At 52.5% G+C, this 26,245-nt stretch overlaps 1 protein-coding gene across 7 annotated transcripts; it reads right to left on the bottom strand.

Moving 5' to 3' along the window:
• Positions 1 to 347: 347 nt before the first annotated feature.
• LOC137300376 (torsin-4A-B-like) lies at positions 348 to 25,333 on the bottom strand. Of its 7 annotated transcripts, none has more exons than XM_067969461.1 (3): positions 25,072 to 25,332; positions 2,350 to 2,575; positions 348 to 1,991 (listed from the first exon to the last, which is right to left on the bottom strand). In XM_067969461.1, exon 3 carries the CDS (start codon positions 1,950 to 1,952, stop codon positions 687 to 689), a length of 1,266 nt encoding a protein of 421 aa, XP_067825562.1. In that variant the 5' UTR covers positions 1,953 to 1,991; positions 2,350 to 2,575; positions 25,072 to 25,332; the 3' UTR covers positions 348 to 686. The 7 variants fall into 7 exon arrangements, with proteins under 7 accessions (XP_067825562.1, XP_067825560.1, XP_067825561.1 ...); XM_067969459.1 differs by lacking the exon at positions 25,072 to 25,332 and adding an exon at positions 20,748 to 20,811; XM_067969460.1 differs by lacking the exon at positions 25,072 to 25,332 and adding an exon at positions 7,330 to 7,484.
• Between the last annotated feature and the right edge of the window lie 912 nt (positions 25,334 to 26,245).

Below are 26,245 nucleotides of genomic sequence, written 5' to 3'. Positions count from 1 at the left end.
CTATCCCACTCCCCTCTCTCTCCCTATCCCTCTCCCCTCTCTCTCCCTATCCCACTCCCCTCTCTCTCCCTATCCCTCTCCCCTCTCTCTCTCTATCCCTCTCCCCTCTCTCTCTCTATCCCTCTCCCCTCTCTCACTATCCCTCTCCCCTCTCTCTCCCTATCCCTCTCCCCTCTCTCTCTCTATCCCTCTCCCCTCTCTCTCTCTATCCCTCTCCCCTCTCTCTCTCTATCCCTCTCCCCTCTCTCACGATCCCTCTCCCCTCTCTCTCCCTATCCCTCTCCCCTCTCTCTCCCTATCCCTCTCCCCTCTCTCTCCCTATCCCCATCCCCTCACTCCCCCTCCCCCACACAGTCAATATAAATCCATGGTCCAATAGTGAACTGATCTGGATTAGTGCAAAGAGGCAGCGGAGTAAACACCCCATCAGTCGGATTGGCCGTTCACGTTGGTGAACCCACACATACTCGTGCACCCAGAGGAGACCAGAATCGCCTCTGAAGACTGTTGATCCACTCCACTCCGCCTGAGTTACTGCTCTGGAAGTTGTCTCTGGAAGTTAGCGGCTGTTCCGATGATTGTGACCCAGTGGCATGAGACGGGTCGACCAGTGAACTCGACTAACCCGGCAACGCCTTGTGTTGTTGTCGGATTGACGCACGGTTTGGGAATCCGCGCACCGCCCCTTAATGCAACAAGTTTACTTTGGAGACAACCTGCTTGCAGCCAAGAACAGAGTACTGCCGGTCACCCACTGAGTAATAGTTCAGCTCCCTGGACAGCTCCTCCAGGTGGGCAGTGTCTGGGTAGAATCCTTCCCTCATCATCTCTTCCAAGAAGCAGTCCAGTACGTGGGCCCTCTCCAGTAAGGTGAACGGGATAATATCTGCATGCTTCCAGAGTGGGTGAGAGTTGACCAATGTCGACTGGACAACGAAGAGAAGCTCTTCTGATTTGGCCGGCTGTCTCAACATACCACTGGAACCGTTGTGGAGGACAAACTTTGTTATCTCGCCCTGCCCGTAGTTGCTGATTAAAACATACACGGCATTCAGGAACTCGTTGGTCTGGTTGGGCTGGAAGTAATTCTGCAGGAAGTCCAAGAGGGCCGGCTGCATGAACTCCACCTCGTCAAAGATGAGCAGTGGGATCTTCTCCTCCTCCTCTGCGCGATTGACCATGTCAGAGATGCCACCCGCCATCTCCTGCTGGCAACTGTCGATGCCCTGCCGCGTCGGGCAGTGATGCAGCACAAAATACTGGTACACCAGCTGGTCACTCAGTACTGAGCGGAAGTGCTTGGCGAGCAGTCTTCCGACCAGGCTCTTCCCGACCCCAATCGGGCCGTTGAGAGACAGCACCAGGGGTTTATTGTGAATGTGGGTGGCCAGATAGTCCTTTAGCAAATTCATAAGACTGTCTATAGAAGCTGGCTGCCCAAAAACCTCCCTCTTGAGTGTTTTCTCAAGGCCGACCAAGTCATATTTCAGCACGTTGTCATCCAGGTTCTCGATGGCATTGTATATCTGAAAGCAAACGATGATACTGAGCAGGAAGAGGCAATATTTGGCCTTGCTTTTTTTCTCCTCAGGTAAGTACTTCCTGGTACCGTTTGGGTACAGCACTTTGCGCCTTTTACTGGACCGCCGTCTCTTCAGGGGTCTGACGGTGGGCTTCTCGAAGGTGAAGTACTCGGCCGGCTTGGCCTTGCGCCTGAGAGGGCGCTCCGAGGCCTCCTGACCCTTCAGGGGCGGACACCGGCCTGCCCCCGATCCCTCCCCGCCCGCTGGCTCACTCTGCTCCGTCCCGAAGCCACGCCTCTTTTTCATCACCAGGTACTTGTGGCGAATGCGACAGGCGGCTCTCAGCGGAGACGTAACCATGGAGATCCGTTGCCTGGCGCCAGGCAGGGCTTTGTGGGCCGCTTCCATTTCAGGCCTGGCTACTTCCATCTCCGTCTCCCGACCCTCTCAGACCAATCGCTGCTGGACCTGCAACAACAACAACGGCTTGCATTTATATAGCGCCTTTACCGTAGGATAACGTCCCGAGGCGCTTCACAGGAGCAGTTATCAAACAAAATTTGACACCGAGCCACATAAGGAGACATTAGGACAGGCTGGTCAGAGAGGCCGGTTTTAAGGAGCGTCTTAAAGGAGGAGAGAGAGGCGGAGGGGTTTAGGGAGGGAATTCCAGGGCTTAGGGCCTAGGCAGCTGAAGGCACGGCCGCCAATGGTGGAACGATTAAAATTGGGGATGCGCAAGAGGCCAGAATTGGGAGGAGTGGAAGGGAATGAAGTACCACATTCCGCAAACTCGGTCCACACAGCAACAATGGAGGATCCTCACCAGATACTTCAAAACCAATGAGCCTCCCTCCACTGGGCCACGAGACGAGGCCATTTGACGTGTCCGGCCTACACTCACTCTCCGGTTCACTCTGTCACGGCCGGCCTCTCCTGAGGAAAGGTTCCGGAAAGTTCCTCCCTGTCTCCTCGCCGCCAAAGGTAAGCAGACAAAAAAACCCCAGACACTGCAGTGCAGCTGCGTGCTGTCCGCACAATATCAGGAAGTCCTGTTCAAAAAAAAAGCTGCATCAGTTCCAGCAGTGGGACTGCCCCTCCCCTCCCTTCCCCACACACACTCGTACGCAGTGGGGCTGCTCCTCCCCTCCCTCTCTCTCTCCCCCCCTTCTCTGTCTCTCCCTCTCTCTCCCCTCCCCCCCTCCTCTCTCCCTGCACACACTCAATATACAGCGAGAAGTAACGGGACTGCCCCTCTCCCTCCCTCTCTCTCTCTCCCTCCCTCTCTCTCTTTCTCTCTCTCTCTCCCTCCCTCTCTCTCTCTCCCTCCCTCTCTCTCTCCCTCCCTCTCTCTCTTTCTCTCTCTCTCTCCCTCCCTCTCTCTCTCTCCCTCCCTCCCTCTCTCTCTTTCTCTCTCTCTCTCTCTCTCCCTCTCTCTCTCCCTCCCTTCCTCTTTCCCTCCCTCTCTCTCCCTCTCTGTCCCTCCCCTCTCCCCCTCTCTCTCTCCCCCCCCCCCCGACCTGTCTTTCTCTCTCCTCCCCTCCCCGCACAGACTCAGTACACAGTGAGAAGCAGGGGACTGCCTCTGCCCCTCCCTCTCCCTCTCTCTCCTCCTCTCTCTCTCTCCCCCCTTCCCCTTCCCCTCCCTGCTGTCCCTCCCTCTCCCTTCCGTCCCTCTTCCCTCCGCCTCCCTCTCCCCTCTGCCTCCCTCTCCCTCCACTTCCCTCCCCCTCCCTCCCTCTTCCCTCCCCCTCCCTCCCTCTCCCTCCGCCTCCCTCTCCCCCCTCTCTTTCTCCCCCCCTCTCTCTCTCTCTCCCCCTGCTCTCCCTCTCTCTCCCCCTGCTCTCCCTCCCTCTCCGTTCCGTCCATCTCCCCTCCGCCTCCCTCTCCCCTCTGCCTCCCTCTCCCTCCACTTCCCTCCCCTCCCCTCCGCCTCCCTCTCGCCCTCCCACTCTCTCTCTCTCCCTCTCTCTCCCCCCCCTCTCCTTCCCCTCCCTGCTCTCCCTCCCTCTCCCTTCCGTCCATCTCCCCTCCGCCTCCCTCTCCCTTCTGCCTCCCTCTCCCCTTTGCCTCCGCCTCCCTCTCCTTCCCTCCCTCTCCCCTCCGCCTCCCTCTCCCCCTCCACCTCTTCCTCGCTCTCCCCTTCCCCCCTCCCTCTCCCCTTCCCTCTCCCTCTCCTCCCCCGTGCAAGGGAGCAGTCCTGAGTGTGTGTTTTCAGCAGTTCACTTCATACAACCTCTGGCAACATTCACAGCTCCACAGTCACTCTGGAGACACGCCCCAATGTCCGAGAATAGAATCGTAGAATCTTCCAACACAGGACATCATAGAATTACGTAGAATTAAACAGAATTTACAGCACAGAAACAGGCCATTCGGCCCAACTGGCCCCTCGTGCCTGTGCTGACTCTTTGAAAGAGCTATCCAATTAGTCCCACTCCCCTGCCCTATCCCCATGATCCTGCAATTTTTTCCCCTTCAAGTATTTATCCAATTCCCTTTTGAAAGTTATTATTGAATCTGCTTCCACCACCCTTTCAGGCAGTGCATTCCAGATCAGAACAACTCGCTGTGTAAAGAATTCTCCTCTGGTTCTTTTGCCAATTACCTTAAATCTGTGTCCTCTGGTTACCGACCCTTCTGCCACTGGAAACAGTTTCTCCTTATTTACTCTGTCAAAACCCCTCAAAATTTTGAGCATCTCAATTAAATCTCCCCTTAACCTTCTCTGTTCGAAAGAGAACAATCCCAGCTCCTCCAACCTCTCCACATATCTGAAGTGCCTCATTCCTTAGAGTACTGTGTACAGTTCAGATCTCCATATTACTAAAAGCGACATAGAGGCACTGGAGAAGGCGCCAAAAAGATTTACTGGGATGATACCAGAACTGAGAGATTATACCTATCAGGCAAGACTGAACAGGCTGGGGCTCTTTTCTCTAGAAAAGAGGAGTGAGGGGTGGCTTGATAGGAGTCTTTAAAATAATGATAGGGCCCGAGAGGGTAGATGTAGAGAAGATGTTTCCACTTGTGGGAGAGACCAGGACTAGAGGCCATAAATATAAAATAGTCACTAATAAATCCAATAGGGAATTCAGGAGAAACTTCTTTACCCAGAGAGTGGTGAGAACGTGGAACTCACTCCCACAAGGAGTAGTTGAGGCGAATAACATAGATGCAATTAAGGGGAAGCTCAATAAACACAAGAAGGAGAAAGGGATAGAAGGATATGATGATAGGGTGAGATGAAGAACGGTGGGAGGAGGCTCATGTGGAGCATAAACACCGAATGGCCTGTTTCTGTGCTGTAAATTCTATGTAATTCTATGTAATCACTTATGTTTGGTTTAAAGTCTGTACGCTTTCATGGGATGTGGGCGTCACTGGCGAGGCCGGCATTTATTGCCCATCCCTAACTGCCCTTGAGAAGGTGGTGGTGAGACGCCTTCTTGAACCGCTGCAGTCCGTGTGGTGAAGGTTCTCCCACAGTGCTGTTAGGATGGGGGTTCCATCACTTCTGAGTCAGAAGGTCGTAGGTTGAAGTCCCACTCCAGACACTTGAGCACAGAATCCGGGCTGATACTCCCAGTGCCGTACTGAGGGAGTGCTGCACTGTCGGAGGTGCCATCTTTCGGATGAGATGTTAAACCAAGGTCCCGTCTGCCCTCTCAGGGGGATGTAAAAGATCCCATGGCACTATTTTGAAGAAGAGCAGGGGAGTTCTCCCCAGTGTCCTGGTCAATATTTATCTCTCAACCAACATCACTAAAACAGATTATCTGGTCATCATCACATTGCTGTTTGTGGGATCTTGCTGTGCGTAAATTGGCTGCTGCATTTCCTACATCACGACAGTGACTACACTTCAAAAAAGTACTTAATCGGCTGTAAAACACCTTGGGACGTCCTGAGGTTGTGAAATACGAGTCCTTTCTTTCTTTAGACATCACTCCCAGTACCAGGCTATCACAGTCACAGTGGTGATCCAGGGCAGACATCTTGCTTTGTTCAACCATTAAGCTTCATCCTCAAGGGATTCAGCTCTTGCCCATAGGCCTCTGTGCGACTCAACTGAACCGACCCTATAGGGAAAGAGCAGGGGAGTGGGGCTAATCGGGAAACTCTTCCAAAGAGCGGGTACAGGCACGATGGGCCAAATGGCCTCCTTCTGTGCTGTACGATTTTGTGATTCTATGGCATATCTTCCACCACTTGCATCCTAGCAGCGCTGGGTGCATGGGATGCCTGTGAGCCCCTGACATCCAGTGTTGCTAAGGACGTCAGCGAGTCTTTTCAAACATCAGAGGTACCCGATTACAGAGACCCAAGCATCAGTGAAAGCGGCAGTGGTGGGAGTGTAAGATCCCCTGCTGTCCCTGGGCCCACTGCACTGCAACGAGGTGAGGCGGCCTGGTATCCCATCCCCCTCAGTGTGAGCTCCTGTGCCTGGCCGGCCTGTGGAAGGGGACAGTCCCGTGGCTGCAGAACTCCCGCCCCCTGTTGTCAGGGCCTGGATTGTGAGCCTGTCACCAGCTATTGAAGCAGCTGCAATGTATTCCGAAGTCAGGCTTACTCCAGGTGGATCCTGTCCATCAGTTTGGCTTCTCCACCCACCCCTGCCCAGAAACCCCCACCTCCTCAAGAGCCCAATTAGGAAACTCCGGCAATGATTATCCTGTCACGACATATAAAGGGGCAAGTGTGAGCTATGAGTTCTGAGGGCAGACTCCTTCTATAAACCATCTGCCCTACAGCCTACCGACTCAGCCCAACTCCCACCAGGGAAGAGTTAAACTTTAATTCTTCATGTGTTTCCTGGTTGTAATTTAATCTCCATCTCACGACTGATAATTGTTCACTCATCGTGAATAATAACAACCCTGAAAACCACATTAATCCGACGGCAGCACTATCTGATTCTGAGCTACTGAGGATACAATATACTCAGGGCAGCAGATGCAAATACACACAGAGAGAGGGAGGGTAGAGCACACAGAGAGCGAGAGTACAGCACACAGAGAGTGAGGCAGAACATATACAGTGAGGGTAGAATACACACACAATGATGGCAGATAATGAGGCAGTCCGTGCCCGCATGAAGCAAGATAACATCCAGGCTTGGGCGTATAAGTGGCACGTAACATTCGCGCCAGACAAGTGCCAGGCAATGACCATCTCCAACAAGAGAGAGTCTAACCACCTCCCCTTGATGGCATTACCATCGCCGAATCCCCCACCATCAACATCCTGGGGTCACCACTGACCAGAAACTTAACTGGACCAGCCACATAAATACTGTGGCTAAAAGAGCAGGTCAGAGGCTGGGTATTCTGCAGCGATTGACTCACCTCCTGACTCCCCAAAGCCTTTCCACCATCTACAAGGCACAAGTCAGGAGTGTGATGGAATACTCTCCACTTGCCTGGATGAGTGCAGCTCCAACAACACTCAAGAAGCTCGACACCATCCAGGACAAAGCAGCCCGCTTGATTGGCACCCCATCCACCACCCTAAACATTCACTCCCTTCACTACCGGTGCACAGTGGCTGCAGTGTGCACCATCCACAGGATGTTTTATAAATACATTAAGGCTACGGACCAAGTGCTGGAAAGTGGGATTAGGCTGGATGGCTCATTTTCGGCCGGCGGGACATGATGGGCCAAATGGCCTCCTTCTGTGCAGTAAATTTTCTATGATACTATGCACTGCAGCAACTCGCCAAGGACTGGCGGTGTGTGCCAAATGCTCACCCATTGCTCAGCACCGAGCCCCAATGCACCCCACACGGCGGTGGCACTGCCTACCTGCTAACACGGTAAAGCACCCTCGCTGTCCAAGGCTGGGATCGTAGCCCCCATCCAGCACGTTGACGGAAGCTTGTCGGGAAGAGGGGAGAGTGCCTCCAGCAACACAATACTGCAAGCTCAACGCAGCCAACACAAGCAGAAGTGCAGAGTCACCCAGTTTCTAACCACAGGCTCGGAAATAAAACCACTTCCCCTCCCCAAGTCCTGTCCCACTGCAACGTGGATACTGTAGGATACAAGTGTGCTGATTGATTGACTGGAGATAATGGGCAGTGCCAAGCTATTTATTGACAAGGAGTGCCAAGCTATTCATTAACTGACATTACAGCTCTACACAATCCAAGCTAAACCTGATTTATCATGGAATTATACAAACGTACAGCACAGAAAGAGGCCATTCGGCCCTTCGTGCCTGTGCCGTCTCTCTGGAAGAGTTATAAGAACATAAGAAATTGGAGCAGGAGTAGGCCAATCGGCCCCTCGAGCCTGCTCCTGCTCCAATTTCTTATGTTCTTATATGAGTCCTATTACCCCTGTTCTTGCCCCATAGCCCTGAAAATGTTTTCCTTTTCAAGTATTTATCCAGTTCACTATTGAAAGTTACTATTGAATCTGCTTCCACCACCTTTACAGGCAGTGCATTCCAGATCATCACAACTCAACCAATCTACATAGAATGGACAGCACAGAAACAGGCCTTTGGATCCAACTGCTCCATTCCAGTCTTTATGCTCCACACGATCTGCCTCCCATTCTACTTCATCTCACCCCTTCTATCCCTTTCTCCCTCATGTGTTTATCTAGCTTCCCCTTAAATCCATCGATGCTATTCACCTCAACTACTCCATGTGGGAGTGAGTTCCACATTCTAATCACTCTCTGGGTAAAGAAGTTTCTCCTGAATTCCCTATTGGATTTATTGGTGACTATCTTATATTGATGGCCCCCAGTTCTGGACTCCCCCACCAGTGGAAACTATGTCTAAACCTATCAAACACCCTCATAATTTGAAAGACCTCTATCAGGTCACCCCTCAACCTTCTCTTTTCTGGAGAAAAAGGCCCCAGTCTATTCAATCTTTACTGATAAATATATCCCCTCAGTTCTGGTATACTTCTTGTGAATATTTTTTGCACCTTCACCAGTGCCTCTATATCCTTTTTATAATATGGAGAACAGAACTGTGCACAATACTCCAAGTGTGATCGAACCAAGGTTCTATATAAGTTTAACATGACTTATCTAATTTTTAATTCTATGCCTCTGGGAATGAACCCCAGTGCTTTGTTTGCACTTTTTATGGCCTTATTAATCTGTGTCGCTACTTTCAGTGATTTGTGTATCTGTTCTCCCAGATCCCTTTGCCCCTCTACCCCATTTAGACTCTTATTTTCCATGGAGTATGTTTCTTTTTTATTTGTTCGTGGGATGTGGGCGTCACTGGAAAGGCCGGCATTTATTGCCCATCCCTAATTGCCCTTGAGAAGGTGGTGGTGAGCCGCCTTCTTGAACTGCTGCAGTCCGTGTGGTGAAGGTTCTCCCACAGTGCTGTTAGGAAGGGAGTTCCAGGATTTTGACCCAGTGATGATGAAGGAACGGCGATATATTTCCAAGTCGGGATGGTGCGTGACTTGGAGGGGAACGTGAAGGGGCCATCAATATAAGATAAGAACACGCCGGTGGTGAAGGGAGTGAATGTTTCGGGTGGTGGATGGGGTGCCAATCAAGCGGGCTGCTTTGTCTTGGCCTCCTTATTCCTCCAACCAAAATGCACCACCTCATATTTATCTATATTGAAATTTATTTGCCAATTACACACCCATTCTGCAAGTTTATTAATGTTACATAGAATTACATAGAATTTTACAGCACAGAAATGGGCCATTCGGCCCAACTAGTCCATGCTGGTGTTTCTGCTCCATACGAGCCTCCTCCCACCCCTCATCTAACTTTATCAGCATATCCTTCCATTCCTTTCTCCCCCACGTGTTTATCTATCTTCCCCTGAAATGCATCTATGCTATTTGCCCCAACTACTCCTTGTGGTAGCGAGTTCCACATTCTAACCGTTCCCTGGGGAAAGACGATTCTACTGAATTCCCGATTGCGTTTATTAGTGACGATCTTAGATTTATGGCCCCCAGTATTGGTCCTCCCCACAAGTGGAAATATCTTCTCTACATCACCGAGTGGACAGTGCACACTCAGGGTGCTCACCGAGTGGACAGTGCACACTCAGGGTGCTCACCGATTGGACAGTGCACACTCAGGGACCTCACCGAGTGGACAGTGCACACTCAGGGACCTCACCGAGTGGATAGTGCACACTCAGGGTGCTCACCGAGTGGATAGTGTACACTCAGGGTGCTCACCGAGTGGATAGTGCACACTCAGGGTGCTCACCGAGTGGACAGTGCACACTCAGAGACCTCACCGACAGGACTGGGCACACTCAGGGTGCTCACCGAGTGGACAGTGCACACTCAGGGACCTTATCGTGTGGACAGCGCACACTCAGAGACCTCACCGACAGGACAGTGCACACTCAGAGACCTCACCGACAGGACAGTGCACACTCAGGGACCTCACCGACAGGACAGTGCACACTCAAGGACCTCACCGAGTGGACAGTGCACACTCAGGGACCTCACCGAGTGGACAGTGCACACTCAGGGACATCACCGAGTGGACAGTGCACACTCAGGGACCTCACCGACAGGACACTGCACACTCAGGGACCTTATCGTGTGGACAGTGCGCACTCAGGGACCTCACTGACAGGACAGTGCACACTCAGGGACATCACTGACAGGACAGTGCACACTCAGGGACATCACCGACAGGACAGTGCACACTCAAGGACCTCACTGACAGGACAGTGCACACTCAAGGACCTCACCGACAGGACAGCGCACACTCAGGGACCTTATCGTGTGGACAGTGCACACTCAGGGACCTCACCGACAGGACAGCGCACACTCAGGGACCTTATCGTGTGGACAGTGCACACTCAGGGACATCACTGACAGGACAGTGCACACTCAGGGACCTCACTGACAGGACAGTGCACACTCAGGGACCTCACTAACAGGACAGTGCACACTCAGGGAAATCACTGACAGGACAGTGCACACTCAAGGACATCACCGACAGGACAGCGCACACTCAGGGACCTTATCGTGTGGACAGTGCACACTCAGGGTGCTCAACGACAGGACAGCGCACACTCAGGGACCTTATCGTGTGGACAGTGCACACTCAGGGACCTCACTGACAGGACAGTGCACACTCAGGGACCTCACTGACAGGACAGTGCACACTCAGGGACATCACTGACAGGACAGTGCACACTCAGGGACATCACTGACAGGACAGTGCACACTCAGGGACCTCACCGACAGGACAGTGCACACTCAGGGACATCACTGACAGGACAGTGCACACTCAGGGACCTCACTGACAGGACAGTGCACACTCAGGGACATCACTGACAGGACATTGCACACTCAGGGACCTCACTGACAGGACAGTGCACACTCAGGGACCTCACCGACAGGACAGTGCACACTTAAGGACCTCACCGACAGGACAGTGCACACTCAGGGACCTCACCCACAGGACAGTGCACACTCAAGGACCTCACCAACAGGACAGTGCACACTCAGGGACCTCACCGACAGGACAGTGCACACTCAAGGACCTCACCGACAGGACAGTGCACACTCAGGGACATCACTGACAGGACAGTGCACACTCAGGGACCTCACCGACAGGACAGTGCACACTCAGGGACATCACTGACAGGACAGTGCACACTCAGGGACCTCACCGACAGGACAGTGCACACTCAAGGACCTCACCGACAGGACAGTGCACACTCAGGGACCTCACCGACAGGACAGTGCACACTCAAGGACCTCACCGACAGGACAGTGCACACTCAAGGACCTCACCGACAGGACAGTGCACACTCAAGGACCTCACCGACAGGACAGTGCACACTCAGGGACCTTATCTTGTGGACAGTGCACACTCAGGGACCTCACCGAGTGGACAGTGCACACTCAGGGACCTCACCGACAGGACAGTGCACACTCAGGGACCTCACCGAGTGGACAGTGCACACTCAGAGACCTCACCGACAGGACAGTGCACACTCAGAGACCTCACCGACAGGACAGTGCACACTCAGAGACCTCACCGACAGGACAGTGCACACTCAGAGACCTCACCGACAGGACAGTGCACACTCAGAGACCTCACCGAGTGGACAGTGCACACTCAGAGACCTCACCGACAGGACAGTGCACACTCAGGGATCTCACTGAGTGGACAGTGCACACTCAGAGACCTCACCGACAGGACAGTGCTCACTCAGAGACTTCACCGACAGGACAGTGCACACTCAGAGACCTCACCGACAGGACAGTGCACACTCAGAGACCTCACCGACAGGACAGTGCACACTCAGGGACATCATTGACAGGACAGTGCACACTCAGAGACCTCACCGACAGGACAGTGCACACTCAGGGACCTCACCGACAGGACAGTGCACACTCAGGGACCTCACCGACAGGACAGTGCACACTCAGGGACCTCACCGAGTGGACAGTGCACACTCAGGGACCTCACCGACAGGACAGTGCACACTCAGGGACCTCACCGAGTGGGCAGTGCACACTCAGGGACCTCACCGAGTGGACAGTGCACACTCAGGGACCTCACCGACAGGACAGTGCACACTCAGGGACCTTATCGTGTGGACAGCGCACACTCAGGGACCTCACCGACAGGACAGTGCACACTCAAGGACCTCACTGACAGGACAGTGCACACTCAGGGACCTCACTGACAGGACAGTGCACACTCAGGGACCTCACTGACAGGACAGTGCACACTCAGGGACCTCACTGACAGGACAGTGCACACTCAGGGACCTCACTGACAGGACAGCACACTCAGGGACCTCACCGACAGGACAGTGCACACAATCATGAACATCACCAACAGTACAGTGCACAAGGACCTCACCGATGTGGCGGTGCACTCTCAAGGAGTTCACTAACCGGACACTACACACTAAGTGACCTCACTGTCGGAACAGTGCACACTCAGGGACCTCACCAACAGGTAGTACACACTCACTGATAACACCAAGAGGACAGTGCACACTCACGAAATCACCAACCGGACGGTGCACACTCGGGAAAATCACAGACCGGACGGTGCACACTCGGGAAAATCACAGACCGGACGGTGAACACTCGGGAAAATCACCGACCGGACGGTGCACACTCGGGAAAATCACCGACCGGACGGTACACACTCGGGAAAATCACCGACCGGACGGTGCACACTCGGGAAAATCACCGACTGTACGGTGCACACTCGGGAAAATCACAGACCGGACGGTGCACACTCGGGGAAATCACCGACTGTACGGTGCACACTCGGGAAAATCACAGACCGGACGGTGCACACTCGGGAAAATCACCGACCAGACGGTGCACACTCGGGAAAATCACCGACCGGACGGTACACACTCGGGAAAATCACCGACCGGACGGTGCACACTCGGGGACCTCACCGGCAGGACAATGCACACTCAGGGAAATCATCGAGTGGACAGTGCACACTCACGGACCTCACCGAGTGGACAGTGCACACTCAGGGTGCTCACCGAGTGGACAGTGCACACTCAGGGTGCTCACCGAGTGGACAGTGCACACTCAGGGTGCTCACCAACAGGACAATGCACACTCAGGGACCTCACCGACAGGACAGTGCACACTCAAGGACCTCACCGACAGGACAGTGCACACTCAGGGACCTCAACCACAGGACAGTGCACACTCAAGGACCTCACCGACAGGACAGTGCACACTCAGAGACCTCACCGACAGGACAGTGCACACTCAGAGACCTCACCGACAGGACAGTGCACACTCAGAGACCTCACCGAGTGGACAGTGCACACTTAGAGACCTCACCGACAGGACAGTGCACACTCAGGGACCTCACCGACAGGACAGTGCACACTCAGGGACCTCACCGACAGGACAGTGCACACTCAGGGACCTCACCGAGTGGACAGTGCACACTCAGGGACCTCACCGACAGGACAGTGCACACTCAGGGACCTCACCGAGTGGGCAGTGCACACTCAGGGACCTCACCGAGTGGACAGTGCACACTCAGGGACCTCACCGACAGGACAGTGCACACTCAGGGACCTTATCGTGTGGACAGCGCACACTCAGGGACCTCACCGACAGGACAGTGCACACTCAAGGACCTCACTGACAGGACAGTGCACACTCAGGGACCTCACTGACAGGACAGTGCACACTCAGGGACCTCACTGACAGGACAGTGCACACTCAGGGACCTCACTGACAGGACAGTGCACACTCAGGGACCTCACTGACAGGACAGCACACTCAGGGACCTCACCGACAGGACAGTGCACACAATCATGAACATCACCAACAGTACAGTGCACAAGGACCTCACCGATGTGGCGGTGCACTCTCAAGGAGTTCACTAACCGGACACTACACACTAAGTGACCTCACTGTCGGAACAGTGCACACTCAGGGACCTCACCAACAGGTAGTACACACTCACTGATAACACCAAGAGGACAGTGCACACTCACGAAATCACCAACCGGACGGTGCACACTCGGGAAAATCACAGACCGGACGGTGCACACTCGGGAAAATCACAGACCGGACGGTGAACACTCGGGAAAATCACCGACCGGACGGTGCACACTCGGGAAAATCACCGACCGGACGGTACACACTCGGGAAAATCACCGACCGGACGGTGCACACTCGGGAAAATCACCGACTGTACGGTGCACACTCGGGAAAATCACAGACCGGACGGTGCACACTCGGGAAAATCACCGACTGTACGGTGCACACTCGGGAAAATCACAGACCGGACGGTGCACACTCGGGGAAATCACCGACTGTACGTTGCACACTCGGGAAAATCACAGACCGGACGGTGCACACTCGGGAAAATCACCGACCAGACGGTGCACACTCGGGAAAATCACCGACCGGACGGTACACACTCGGGAAAATCACCGACCGGACGGTGCACACTCGGGGACCTCACCGGCAGGACAATGCACACTCAGGGAAATCATCGAGTGGACAGTGCACACTCACGGACCTCACCGAGTGGACAGTGCACACTCAGGGTGCTCACCGAGTGGACAGTGCACACTCAGGGTGCTCACCGAGTGGACAGTGCACACTCAGGGTGCTCACCAACAGGACAATGCACACTCAGGGACCTCACCGACAGGACAGTGCACACTCAAGGACCTCACCGACAGGACAGTGCACACTCAGGGACCTCAACCACAGGACAGTGCACACTCAAGGACCTCACCGACAGGACAGTGCACACTCAGAGACCTCACCGACAGGACAGTGCACACTCAGAGACCTCACCGACAGGACAGTGCACACTCAGAGACCTCACCGAGTGGACAGTGCACACTCAGAGACCTCACCGACAGGACAGTGCACACTCAGGGATCTCACTGAGTGGACAGTGCACACTCAGAGACCTCACCGACAGGACAGTGCTCACTCAGAGACTTCACCGACAGGACAGTGCACACTCAGAGACCTCACCAACAGGACAGTGCACACTCAGAGACCTCACCGACAGGACAGTGCACACTCAGGGACATCATTGATAGGACAGTGCACACTCAGAGACCTCACCGACAGGACAGTGCACACTCAGGGACCTCACCGACAGGACAGTGCACACTCAGGGACCTCACCGACAGGACAGTGCACACTCAGGGACCTCACCGAGTGGACAGTGCACACTCAGGGACCTCACCGACAGGACAGTGCACACTCAGGGACCTCACCGAGTGGGCAGTGCACACTCAGGGACCTCACCGAGTGGACAGTGCACACTCAGGGACCTCACCGACAGGACAGTGCACACTCAGGGACCTTATCGTGTGGACAGCGCACACTCAGGGACCTCACCGACAGGACAGTGCACACTCAAGGACCTCACTGACAGGACAGTGCACACTCAGGGACCTCACTGACAGGACAGTGCACACTCAGGGACCTCACTGACAGGACAGTGCACACTCAGGGACCTCACTGACAGGACAGTGCACACTCAGGGACCTCACCGACAGGACAGTGCACACAATCATGAACATCACCAACAGTACAGTGCACAAGGACCTCACCGATGTGGCGGTGCACTCTCAAGGAGTTCACTAACCGGACACTACACACTAAGTGACCTCACTGTCGGAACAGTGCGCACTCAGGGACCTCACCAACAGGTAGTACACACTCACTGATAACACCAAGAGGACAGTGCACACTCACGAAATCACCAACCGGACGGTGCACACTCCGGAAAATCACAGACCGGACGGTGCACACTCGGGAAAATCACAGACCGGACGGTGAACACTCGGGAAAATCACCGACCGGACGGTGCACACTCGGGAAAATCACCGACCAGACGGTACACACTCGGGAAAATCACCGACCGGACGGTGCACACTCGGGAAAATCACCGACTGTACGGTGCACACTCGGGAAAATCACAGACCGGACGGTGCACACTCGGGGAAATCACCGACTGTACGGTGCACACTCGGGAAAATCACAGACCGGACGGTGCACACTCGGGAAAATCACCGACCAGACGGTGCACACTCGGGAAAATCACCGACCGGACGGTACACACTCGGGAAAATCACCGACCGGACGGTGCACACTCGGGAAAATCACCGACCGGACGGTACACACTCGGGAAAATCACCGACCGGACGGTGCACACTCGGGGACCTCACCGGCAGGACAATGCACACTCAGGGAAATCATCGAGTGGACAGTGCACACTCACAGACCTCACCGAGTGGACAGTGCACACTCAGGGTGCTCACCGAGTGGACAGTGCACACTCAGGGTGCTCACCGAGTGGACAGTGCACACTCAGGGTGCTCACCAACAGGACAATGCACACTCAGGGACCTCACCGACAGGACAGTGCACACTCAAGGACCTCACCGACAGGACAGTGCACACTCAGGGACCTCAACCACAGGACAGTGCACACTCAAGGACCTCACCGACAGGACAGTGCACACTCAGGGACCTCACCGACAGGACAGTGCACACTCAAGGACCTCACCGACAGGACAGTGCACACTCAGGGACCTCACCGACAGGACAGTGCACACTCAGGGACATCACTGACAGGACAGTGCACACAATCATGAACATCACCAACAGTACAGTGCACAAGGACCTCACCGATGTGGCGGTGCACTCTCAAGGAGTTCACTAACCGGACACTACACACTAAGTGACCTCACTGTCGGAACAGTGCACACTCAGGGACCTCACCAACAGGTAGTACACACTCACTGATATCACCAAGAGGACAGTGCACACTCACGAAATCACCGACCGGACGGTGCACACTGAAGAAAATCACAGACCGGACGGTGCACACTCGGGAAAATCACCGACCGGATGGTGCACACTCGGGAAAATCACAGACCGGACGGTGCACACTCAGGTGTATCAACGACCGGACGGTGCACACTCGGGAAAATCACCGACCGGACGGTGCACACTCGGGAAAATCACCGACCGGACGGTGCACACTCGGGGAAATCACCGACCGGACAGTGCACACTCGGGGAAATCACAGACCGGATGGTGCACACTCAGGGACCTCACCGGCAGGACAATGCACACTCAGGGAAATCATCGAGTGGACAGTGCACACTCAGGGTGCTCACCAAGTGGACAGTGCACACTCAGGGTGCTCACTGAGCATACAGTGCACACTCAGGGACCTCACCAACAGGACAGTGCACATTCAGGGACCTCACCGACAGGACAGTGCACACTCAGGGACCTCACCGAGTGGACAGTGCACACTCAGGGACCTCACCGACAGGACAGTGCACACTCAGGGACCTCACCGAGTGGACAGTGCACACTCAGGGTGCTCACCGAGTGGACAGTGCACACTCAGGGACATCGGCGAGTGGACAGTGCACACTCAGGGACCTCACTGACAGGACAGTGCACACTCCGGGACCTCACCGACAGGACAGTGCACACTCAGGGACCTCACCGAGTGGACAATGCACACTCAGGGACATCACCGAGTGGACAGTGCACACTCAGGGTGCTCACCGAGTGGACAGTGCACACTCAGGGACATCAACGACAGGACAGTGCACACTCAGGGACCTCACCGAGTGGACAGTGCACACTCAGGGACCTCACCGAGTGGACAGTGCACACTCAGGGACATCAACGACAGGACAGTGCACACTCAGGGACCGCACCGAGTGGACAGTGCACACTCAGGGACCTCACCGACAGGACAGTGCACACTCAGGGACCTCACCGAGTGGACAGTGCACACTCAGGGACATCACCGAGTGGACAGTGCACACTCAGGGTGCTCACCGAGTGGACAGTGCACACTCAGGGACCTCACCGACCGGACAGCGCACACTCAGGGACCTTATCGTGTGGACAGTGCACACTCAGGGACCTCACCGACAGGACAGTGCACACTCACGGACCTCACCGACAGGACAGTGCACACTCAGGGACCTCACCGACAGGACAGTACACACTCAGGGACCTCACCGACAGGACAGTGCACACTCAGGGACCTCACCGACAGGACAGTGCACACTCAAGGACCTCACCGACAGGACAGTGCACACTCAAGGAACTCACCGACAGGACAGTGCACACTCAGGGACATCACCGACAGGACAGTGCACACTCAGGGACCTCACCGACAGGACAGTGCACACTCAGGGACCTCACTGACAGGACAGTGCACACTCAGGGACCTCACCGACAGGACAGTGCACACTCAGGGACCTCACCGACAGGACAGCACACAATCATGAACATCACCAACAGTACAGTGCACACTCAGTGACCTCACCGATGTGGCGGTGCACTCTCAAGGAGGTCACTCACCGGACACTACACACTAAGTGACCTCACTGTCGGAACAGTGCACACTCAGGGACATCACCAACAGCTAGTACACATTCACTGATATCACCAAGAGGACAGTGCACACTCACGAAATCACCGACCGGACGGTGCACACTCAGGGATCTCACTGAGTGGACGGTGCACACTCGGGAAAATCAACGACCGGACGGTGTACACTCGGGGAAATCACCGACCGGACGGTGCACACTCGGGAAAATCACCGACCGGACGGTGCACACTCGGGAAAATCACCGACCGGACGGTGCACACTCGGGGAAATCACCGACCGGACGGTGCACACTCGGGGAAATCACCGACCGGACGGTGCACACTCAGGGAAATCATCGAGTGGACGGTGCACACTCAGGGTGCTCACCGAGGGGACATTGCACACTCAGGGTGCTCACCAACTGGACAGTGCACACTCAGGGTGCTCACCGAGGGGACAGTGCACACTCAGGCTGCTCACCGAGGGGACATTGCACACTCAGGGTGCTCACCAACTGGACAGTGCACACTCAGGGTGCTCACCAACTGGACAGTGCACACTCAGGGTGCTCTCCGAGGGGACATTGCACACTCAGGGTGCTCACTGAGTGGACAGTGCACACTCAGAGACCTCACCAAGCGGACAGTGCACACTCAGGGACATCACCGACAGGACAGTGCACAATCGGAGACCTCACCGAGTGGACAGTGCACACTCAGGGAGCTCACCGAGTGGATAGTGCACACTCAGGGACATCGTCGAGTGGACAGTGCACACTAAGAGTGCTCACCGACAGGACAGTGCACACTCGGGGACATCACCGACAGGACAGTGCACACTCAGGGACATCACCGAGTGGGCAGTGCACACTCAGGGACCTCACCGGCAGGACAGTGCACACTCAGGGACATCACCGAGTGGGCAGTGCACACTCAGGGACCTCACCGGCAGGACAGTGCACACTCAGGGAAATCACCGAGTGGACAGTGCACACTCAGGGACATCACCGAGTGGAGAGTGCACATTCAGGGACATCACCGAGTGGACAGTGCACACTCAGGGACCTCACCGAGTGGACAGTGCACACTCAGGGACATCACCGAGTGGAGAGTGCACATTCAGGGACATCACCGAGTGGACAGTGCACACTCAGGGACCTCACCGAGTGGACAATGCACACTCAGGGACATCACCGAGTGGACGGTGCACACTCAGGGACCTCACCGAGTGGACGGTGCACACTCGGGGAAATCACCGACCGGACGGTGCACACTCGGGGAAATCACCGACCGGACGGTGCACACTCGGGGAAATCACCGACCGGACGGTGCACACTCGGGGAAATCACCGACCGGACGGTGCACACTCGGGGAAATCACCGACCGGACGGTGCACACTCGGGGAAATCACCGACCGGACGGTGCACACTCGGGGAAATCACCGACCGGACGGTGCACACTCGGGGAAATCACCGACCGGACGGTGCACACTCGGGGAAATCACCGACAGGACAGTGCACACTAAGAGTGCTCACCGAGTGGACAATGCACACTCAGGGTGCTCAGCAAGTGGACAGTGCACACTCAGGGTGCTCACCGACAGGACAGTGCACACTCAGGGACATCACCGACAGGTCAGTGCACACTCAGGGACATCACCAACCGGACGGTGCACACTTGGGGAAATCATCGACAAGACAGTGCACACTTAGGGACCTCACCAGTGCCCCTACCTGCAACAGTGCCTGTACCGGTGCCTCTGGTTTTACCTGTGCCTGTTCCAGTGCCTCTGCCTGTACCAGTGCCAGTGTGGTGCTACCGCCTGCCCCAGTGCTCTTGTCTCTGCCAGTGCTTGTGCCAGTGTCCTGTTTGGGCGAGGGCCAGTGCCAGTGTCTGTGCTGATGCCCCTCCCTCGCCTGTACCGGTGGCGGTGCCAGAATGAACTACTCCAATCTCATTTCCTTGCCCTCTCCCCATTCCCTTTAAGATTGACGAAGGGGGTCATTTTAACCTAATTCGGGCTGGGTGTGAAAGCAGAGCTGCAGCCGATCCCGTCAGTTCCCGGCCGGGTTGAAACCCCCCCCCAGTGAGTGCAGCAGCTGAACGAATGCCAGGAGAATGTGGGACATGAACTGTTTAAACAGGGAGAGAGGTGAAAGCCCATCAGGAGGTGCTGGGACACTCCGGAACTGAGCTCCCACCACATTCCTGTCATCACAGACATCACTCCCAGCGAGGGGCAGACTCCCGGGACAATCATAACACAAGCAGCCTCTGTAATGGTGCACCCGGTGTGAGAACACACGATAGTGAGACACGACTGGGCTCCTGCAGCACAGCCGCCCCAAGGCTTGGAAGGATGGGACTCACCTTTCTGTCCTGGGATCCCACAGCACACAGTGTCCTTCCCACAGCCTCCTCCACACACAGCCCCAAACCCCCGACTGTCCGCAGGAAAGAGAAAAACTTTTCTCAAACTGTGACAGTTAACGTTTCCTGTTTAGGAAATGTGGCAACTTCCAAACACAGCATCACCCTGGCGGACCTTCCCCAGCGCCCCGAGCACTCACCGCACACTGTCTGCAAGAAGCACCGAGTTCTGCCCGGTGTCCTGGCCAGCATTTATCCCTCAGGCAGCATTAATGCTCATTTACCTCACCCGAGTGCACAGCGCAGCAACAGCACAAACTTCCAACATATATGTGTAATACACATTGAAAACTGACAGGATTAAACATCCCCCTCAGTATTAATTACTGACAGGATTAGAACATCCCCCTCAGTATTAATTACTGACAGGATTAGAACATCCCCCTCAGTATTAATTACTGACAGGATTAGAACATCCCCCTCAGTATTAATTACTGACAGGATTAGAACATCCCCCTCAGTATTAATTACTGACAGGTTTAGAACATCCCCCTCAGTATTAATTACTGACAGGATTAGAACATCCCCCTCAGTATTAATTACTGACAGGATTAGAACATCCCCCTCAGTATTAATTACTGACAGGTTTAGAACATCCCCCTCAGTATTAATTACTGACAGGATTATAACATCCCCCTCAGTATTAATTACTGACAGGATTAAAACATCGCCCTCAGTATTAATTACTGACAGGATTAAAATATCTCCCTCAGTGTTAATTACTGACAGGTTTAGAACATCCCCCTCAGTATTAATTACTGACAGGATTAAAACATCTCGCTCAGTATTAATTACTGACAGGATTACAACTCCTCCCCGTCAGTATTAATTACTGACAGGATTAAAAAATCGCCCTCAGTATTAATTACTGACAGGATTAGAACATCCCCCTCAGTTTTAATTACTGACAGGATTAAAACATCCCCCTCAGTTTTAATTACTGACAGGATTAAAACATCTCCCTCAGTGTTAATTACTGACAGGTTTAGAATATCCCCCTCAGTATTAATTACTGACAGGATTAAAACATCCCCCTCAGTATTAATTACTGACAGGATTAGAACATCCCACTCAGTATTAATTACTGACAGGATTAGAATATCCCCCTCAGTATTAATTACTGACAGGATTAAAACTCCTCCCCCTCAGTATTAATTACTGACAGGATTAGAACATCACCCTCAGTATTAATTACTGACAGGATTAAAACATCCCCCTCAGTGTTAATTACTGACAGGATTAAAAGATCTCCCTCAGTGTTAATTACTGACAGGTCTAGAACATCTCCCTCAGTATTAATTACTGACAGGATTCAAAGATCTCCCTCAGTATTAATTACTGACAGGATTAAAACTCCTCCCCCTCAGAATTAATTACTGACAGGATTAAAACGCCTCCCCCTCAGTATTAATTACTGACAGGATTAAAGCAACCCCTCAGTATTAATTACTGACAGGATTAGAACATCACCCCTCAGTATCAATTACTGACAGGATTAAAATATCCCCTCAGTATCAATTACTGACAGGATTAAAACATTCCCCTCAGTATTAATTATTGACAGCATTAGAACATTCCCCTTAGTATTAATTACTGACAGGAGTAAAACATCACCCTCAGTATTAATTACTGACAGGATTAAAACATCTCTCTCAGCATTAATTACTGAGAGGTTTAGAACATCTCCCTCAATATTAATTACTGACAGGATTAAAATATCTCCCTTAGTATTAATTACTGAAAGGTTTAGATCATCTCCCTTGGTATTAATTACTGACAGGATTAGAACATCTCCCTCAGTATTAATTACTGACAGGATTAGAACAACCCCTCAGTATTAATTACTGACAGGATTAAAACATCCCCCTCAGTATTAATTACTGACAGGATTAAAACATCCCCCTCAGTATTAATTACTGACAGCATTGGAACATCCCCCTTAGTATTAATTACTGACAGGATTAAAACATCACCCTCAGTATTAATTACTGACATGATTAAAACATCTTCCTCGGTATTAATTACTGACAGGTTTAGAATATCCCCCTACGTGTTAATTACTGACAGGATTAAAACATTTCCCTCAGTATTAATTACTGACAGGATTAAAACTCCTCCCCCTCAGTATTAATTACTGACAGGATTAAAACATCCCCCTCAGTATTAATTACTGACAGGATTAAATCATCCCACTCTGTATTAATTACTGACAGGATTAGAATATCCCCCTCAGTATTAATTACTGACAGGATTAGAACATCCCCCTCAGTATTAATTACTGACAGGATTAGAACATCCCCCTCAGTATTAATTACTGACAGGATTACAACTCCTCCCCTCAGTATTAATTACTGACAGGATTAAAACTCCTCCCCCTCAGTATTAATTACTGACAGGATTAAAACATCCCCCTCAGTATTAATTACTGACAGGATTAAAACATCTCTCTCAGCATTAATTACTGACAGGTTTAGAACATCTCCCTCAATATTAATTACTGACAGGATTAAAATATCTCCCTTAGTATTAATTACTGACAGGTTTAGATCATCTCCCTCGGTATTAATTACTGACAGGATTAGAACATCTCCCTCAGTATTAATTACTGACAGGATTAGAACACCCCCCTCAGTATTAATTATTGACAGGATTAAAACATTCCCCTCAGTATTAATTACTGACAGGATTAAAACATCCCCCTCAGTATTAATTACTGACAGCATTGGAACATCCCCCTTAGTATTAATTACTGACAGGATTAAAACATCTCCCTCAGTATTAATTACTGACATGATTAAAACATCTTCCTCGGTATTAATTACTGACAGGTTTAGAATATCCCCCTACGTGTTAATTACTTACAGGATTAAAACATCTCCCTCAGTATTAATTACTGACAGGATTAAAACTCCTCCCCCTCAGTATTAATTACTGACAGGATTAAAACTCCCCCCCCTCAGTATTAATTTCTGACAGGATTAAAACATCCCCCTCTGTATTAATTACTGACAGGATTAGAACATCCCCCTCAGTATTAATTACTGACAGGATTAGAACATCCCCCTCAGTATTAATTACTGACAGGATTAGAACATCCCCCTCAGTATTAGTTACTGACAGGATTAAAACTCCGCCCCCTCAGTATTAATTACTGACAGGATTAAAACTCCTCCCCCTCAGCATTAATTACTGACAGGATTAAAGTATCCCCCTCAGTATTAATTACTGACAGGATTAGAACATCCCCCTCAGTGTTAATTACTGACAGGATTAAAACATCCCCCTCAGTATTAATTACTGACAGCATTAGAACATTCCCCTTAGTATTAATTACTGACAGGATTAAAACATCTCCCTCAGTATTAATTACTGACAGGATTAAAACTCCTCCCCCTCAGTATTAATTACTGACAGGTTTAGAACATCTCCTTCAGTATTAATTACTGACAGGTTTAGAACATCTTCCTCAACATTAATTACTGACAGGATTAAAACATCTCCCTCAGTATTAATTACTGACAGGTTTAGATCATCTCCCTCAGTATTAATTACTGACATGATTAAAACATCCCCCTCAATATTAATTACTGACAGGATTAGGACATCTCCCTCAGTATTAATTACTGACAGGTTCAGAACATCCCCCTCAGTATTAATTACTAACAGTATTAAAACATCTCACTCAGTATTAATTACTGACAGGAATAGAACATCCCCCTCAGTATTAATTACTGACAGGTTTAGAACATCCCCTCAGTGTTAATTACTGACAGGATTAAAACATCTCCCCCGCAGTATTAATTACTGACAGGATTAAAACATCTCCCCCTCAGTATTAATTACTGACAGGATTAAAACTCCTCCCCCTCAGTATTAATTACTGACAGGTTTAAAACTCCTCCCCCTCAGTATTAATTACTGACAGGATTAAAACTCCTCCCCCTCAGTATTAATTACTGCCAGGATTAAAACTCCTCCCCCTTAGTATTAATTACTGCCAGGATTAAAACATTTCCGTCCGATGCTATATAACCGTTAAAGAGAGTCTGCACATACACTGTGAGTAGCCAATAGGCTGGATCCACAGTTAAAGTATGTTGGGATCAATCAAGTGGTGCAGGGCCAGTGACTGTGGATAGCAGGTCCAAACAGTGATGTGCGCCTGTGCCTGTGACTCCCCACAGATAACGTACCTGCCCAGGTCACATAGCACATGCAGGGTCCTCAGAACTGATGGAATCTCAATCTATAGAGAAGAACCTACCTCTCCTTTGCGACAGGAGGGCGGCAGGCTGGAGTTTGGAGAGGGAAGGGTATGTGCCTCCTTCCTGCTGCTCAGCTCGGCCCTTCATACAACAGGCTCAGTTTTGATCTGCTCACAACCACAACAATATGCAAAAAGCTCTCCTTCCACCAACAGCATTGCTTAATACTGGTGTTAGAATGCACTGTGTAACCAGTCGAGACACGCTGCCAGCCCACATGTAATTAATCCTGACTGTGATCTGAAACAGCTCGAGAGCAAATGATTTCTCTCAACAATAACATTCCCTCATTTTCTGCTTTTGAATCTACTTTGCTGCAGGGGGTTTGCGATTCGTTGCTTGACTTATTGTGATTCAAACTGCCTCGCATTCTTTCAGCTTCAACTTCTGTTTACAAATAAGATCCTGCTCACATCCCACAGGGGAAACACATGGGACACTGCCCCTTTCAGATATTCCAGTCCCGAACAATCAGTCGCCTCCCCATCCCCCCAATCTGTCTGCAGCTCTTTTTCCAGACAGAACAAAGAAAGAAGGAACAAGTGTTCGATAGAGTTTTTCACCACCTCAGGACGTCCCAAAGCACTTTACAGCCAATGAAGTACTTTTGAAATGGAGCCACTGTTGTAATGTAGGATATGCGGTAGCCAATTTTTGTGGGGGGAGTGGGAGGCGGGGGTCGGGTGGGACTCGAGCAGGAGGAGAGAGAGATGGGGTTCGGGGGGAAATGGGGCCCGAGCAGGTGGGGAGAGAGAGGAAAACTGGGGAATGGGGGACTGGGGGGAGAGTGGAAGGGGGTGGGGGGAGGGGGAGACTGGGGAATGGGGGACTGGGGGGAGAGTGGAAGGGGGCGGGGGGAGAGGGAGGCTGGGGAATGGGGGACTGGGGGGAGAGTGGAAGGAGTCAGGGGAGGAGGAGACTGGGGAATGGAGGACTGGGGGAGAGTGGAAGGGGGAGGGGGAGACTGGAGAATGGGGGACTGGGGGAGAGTGGAAGGGGTCAGGGGAGAGGGAGACTGGAGAATGGGGGACTGGAGGAGAGTGGAAGGGGCGGGGGAGAGGGAGACTGGAGAATGGGGGACTGGGGGGAGAGTGGAAGGGGTCAGGGGAGGAGGAGACTGGGGAATGGAGGACTGGGGGGAAGAGGAAGGGGGCGGGGGAGAGGGAGACTGGG

The sequence above is a fragment of the Heptranchias perlo genome, chromosome 31 (genome assembly GCF_035084215.1).
Source record: "Heptranchias perlo isolate sHepPer1 chromosome 31, sHepPer1.hap1, whole genome shotgun sequence".
Classification (NCBI taxonomy): domain Eukaryota; kingdom Metazoa; phylum Chordata; class Chondrichthyes; order Hexanchiformes; family Hexanchidae; genus Heptranchias; species Heptranchias perlo.
The sequence above is the reverse complement of the archived record's forward strand: the minus strand, read 5'-3'. Positions and strand labels throughout refer to the sequence as shown.

What these genes read in the sequence shown, in the direction of transcription:
- LOC137300376 (XM_067969464.1), bottom strand. Translation starts at nt 1,952, where the DNA reads ATGGAAGTAGCCAGGCCTGAAATGGAAGCGGCCCACAAAGCCCTGCCT.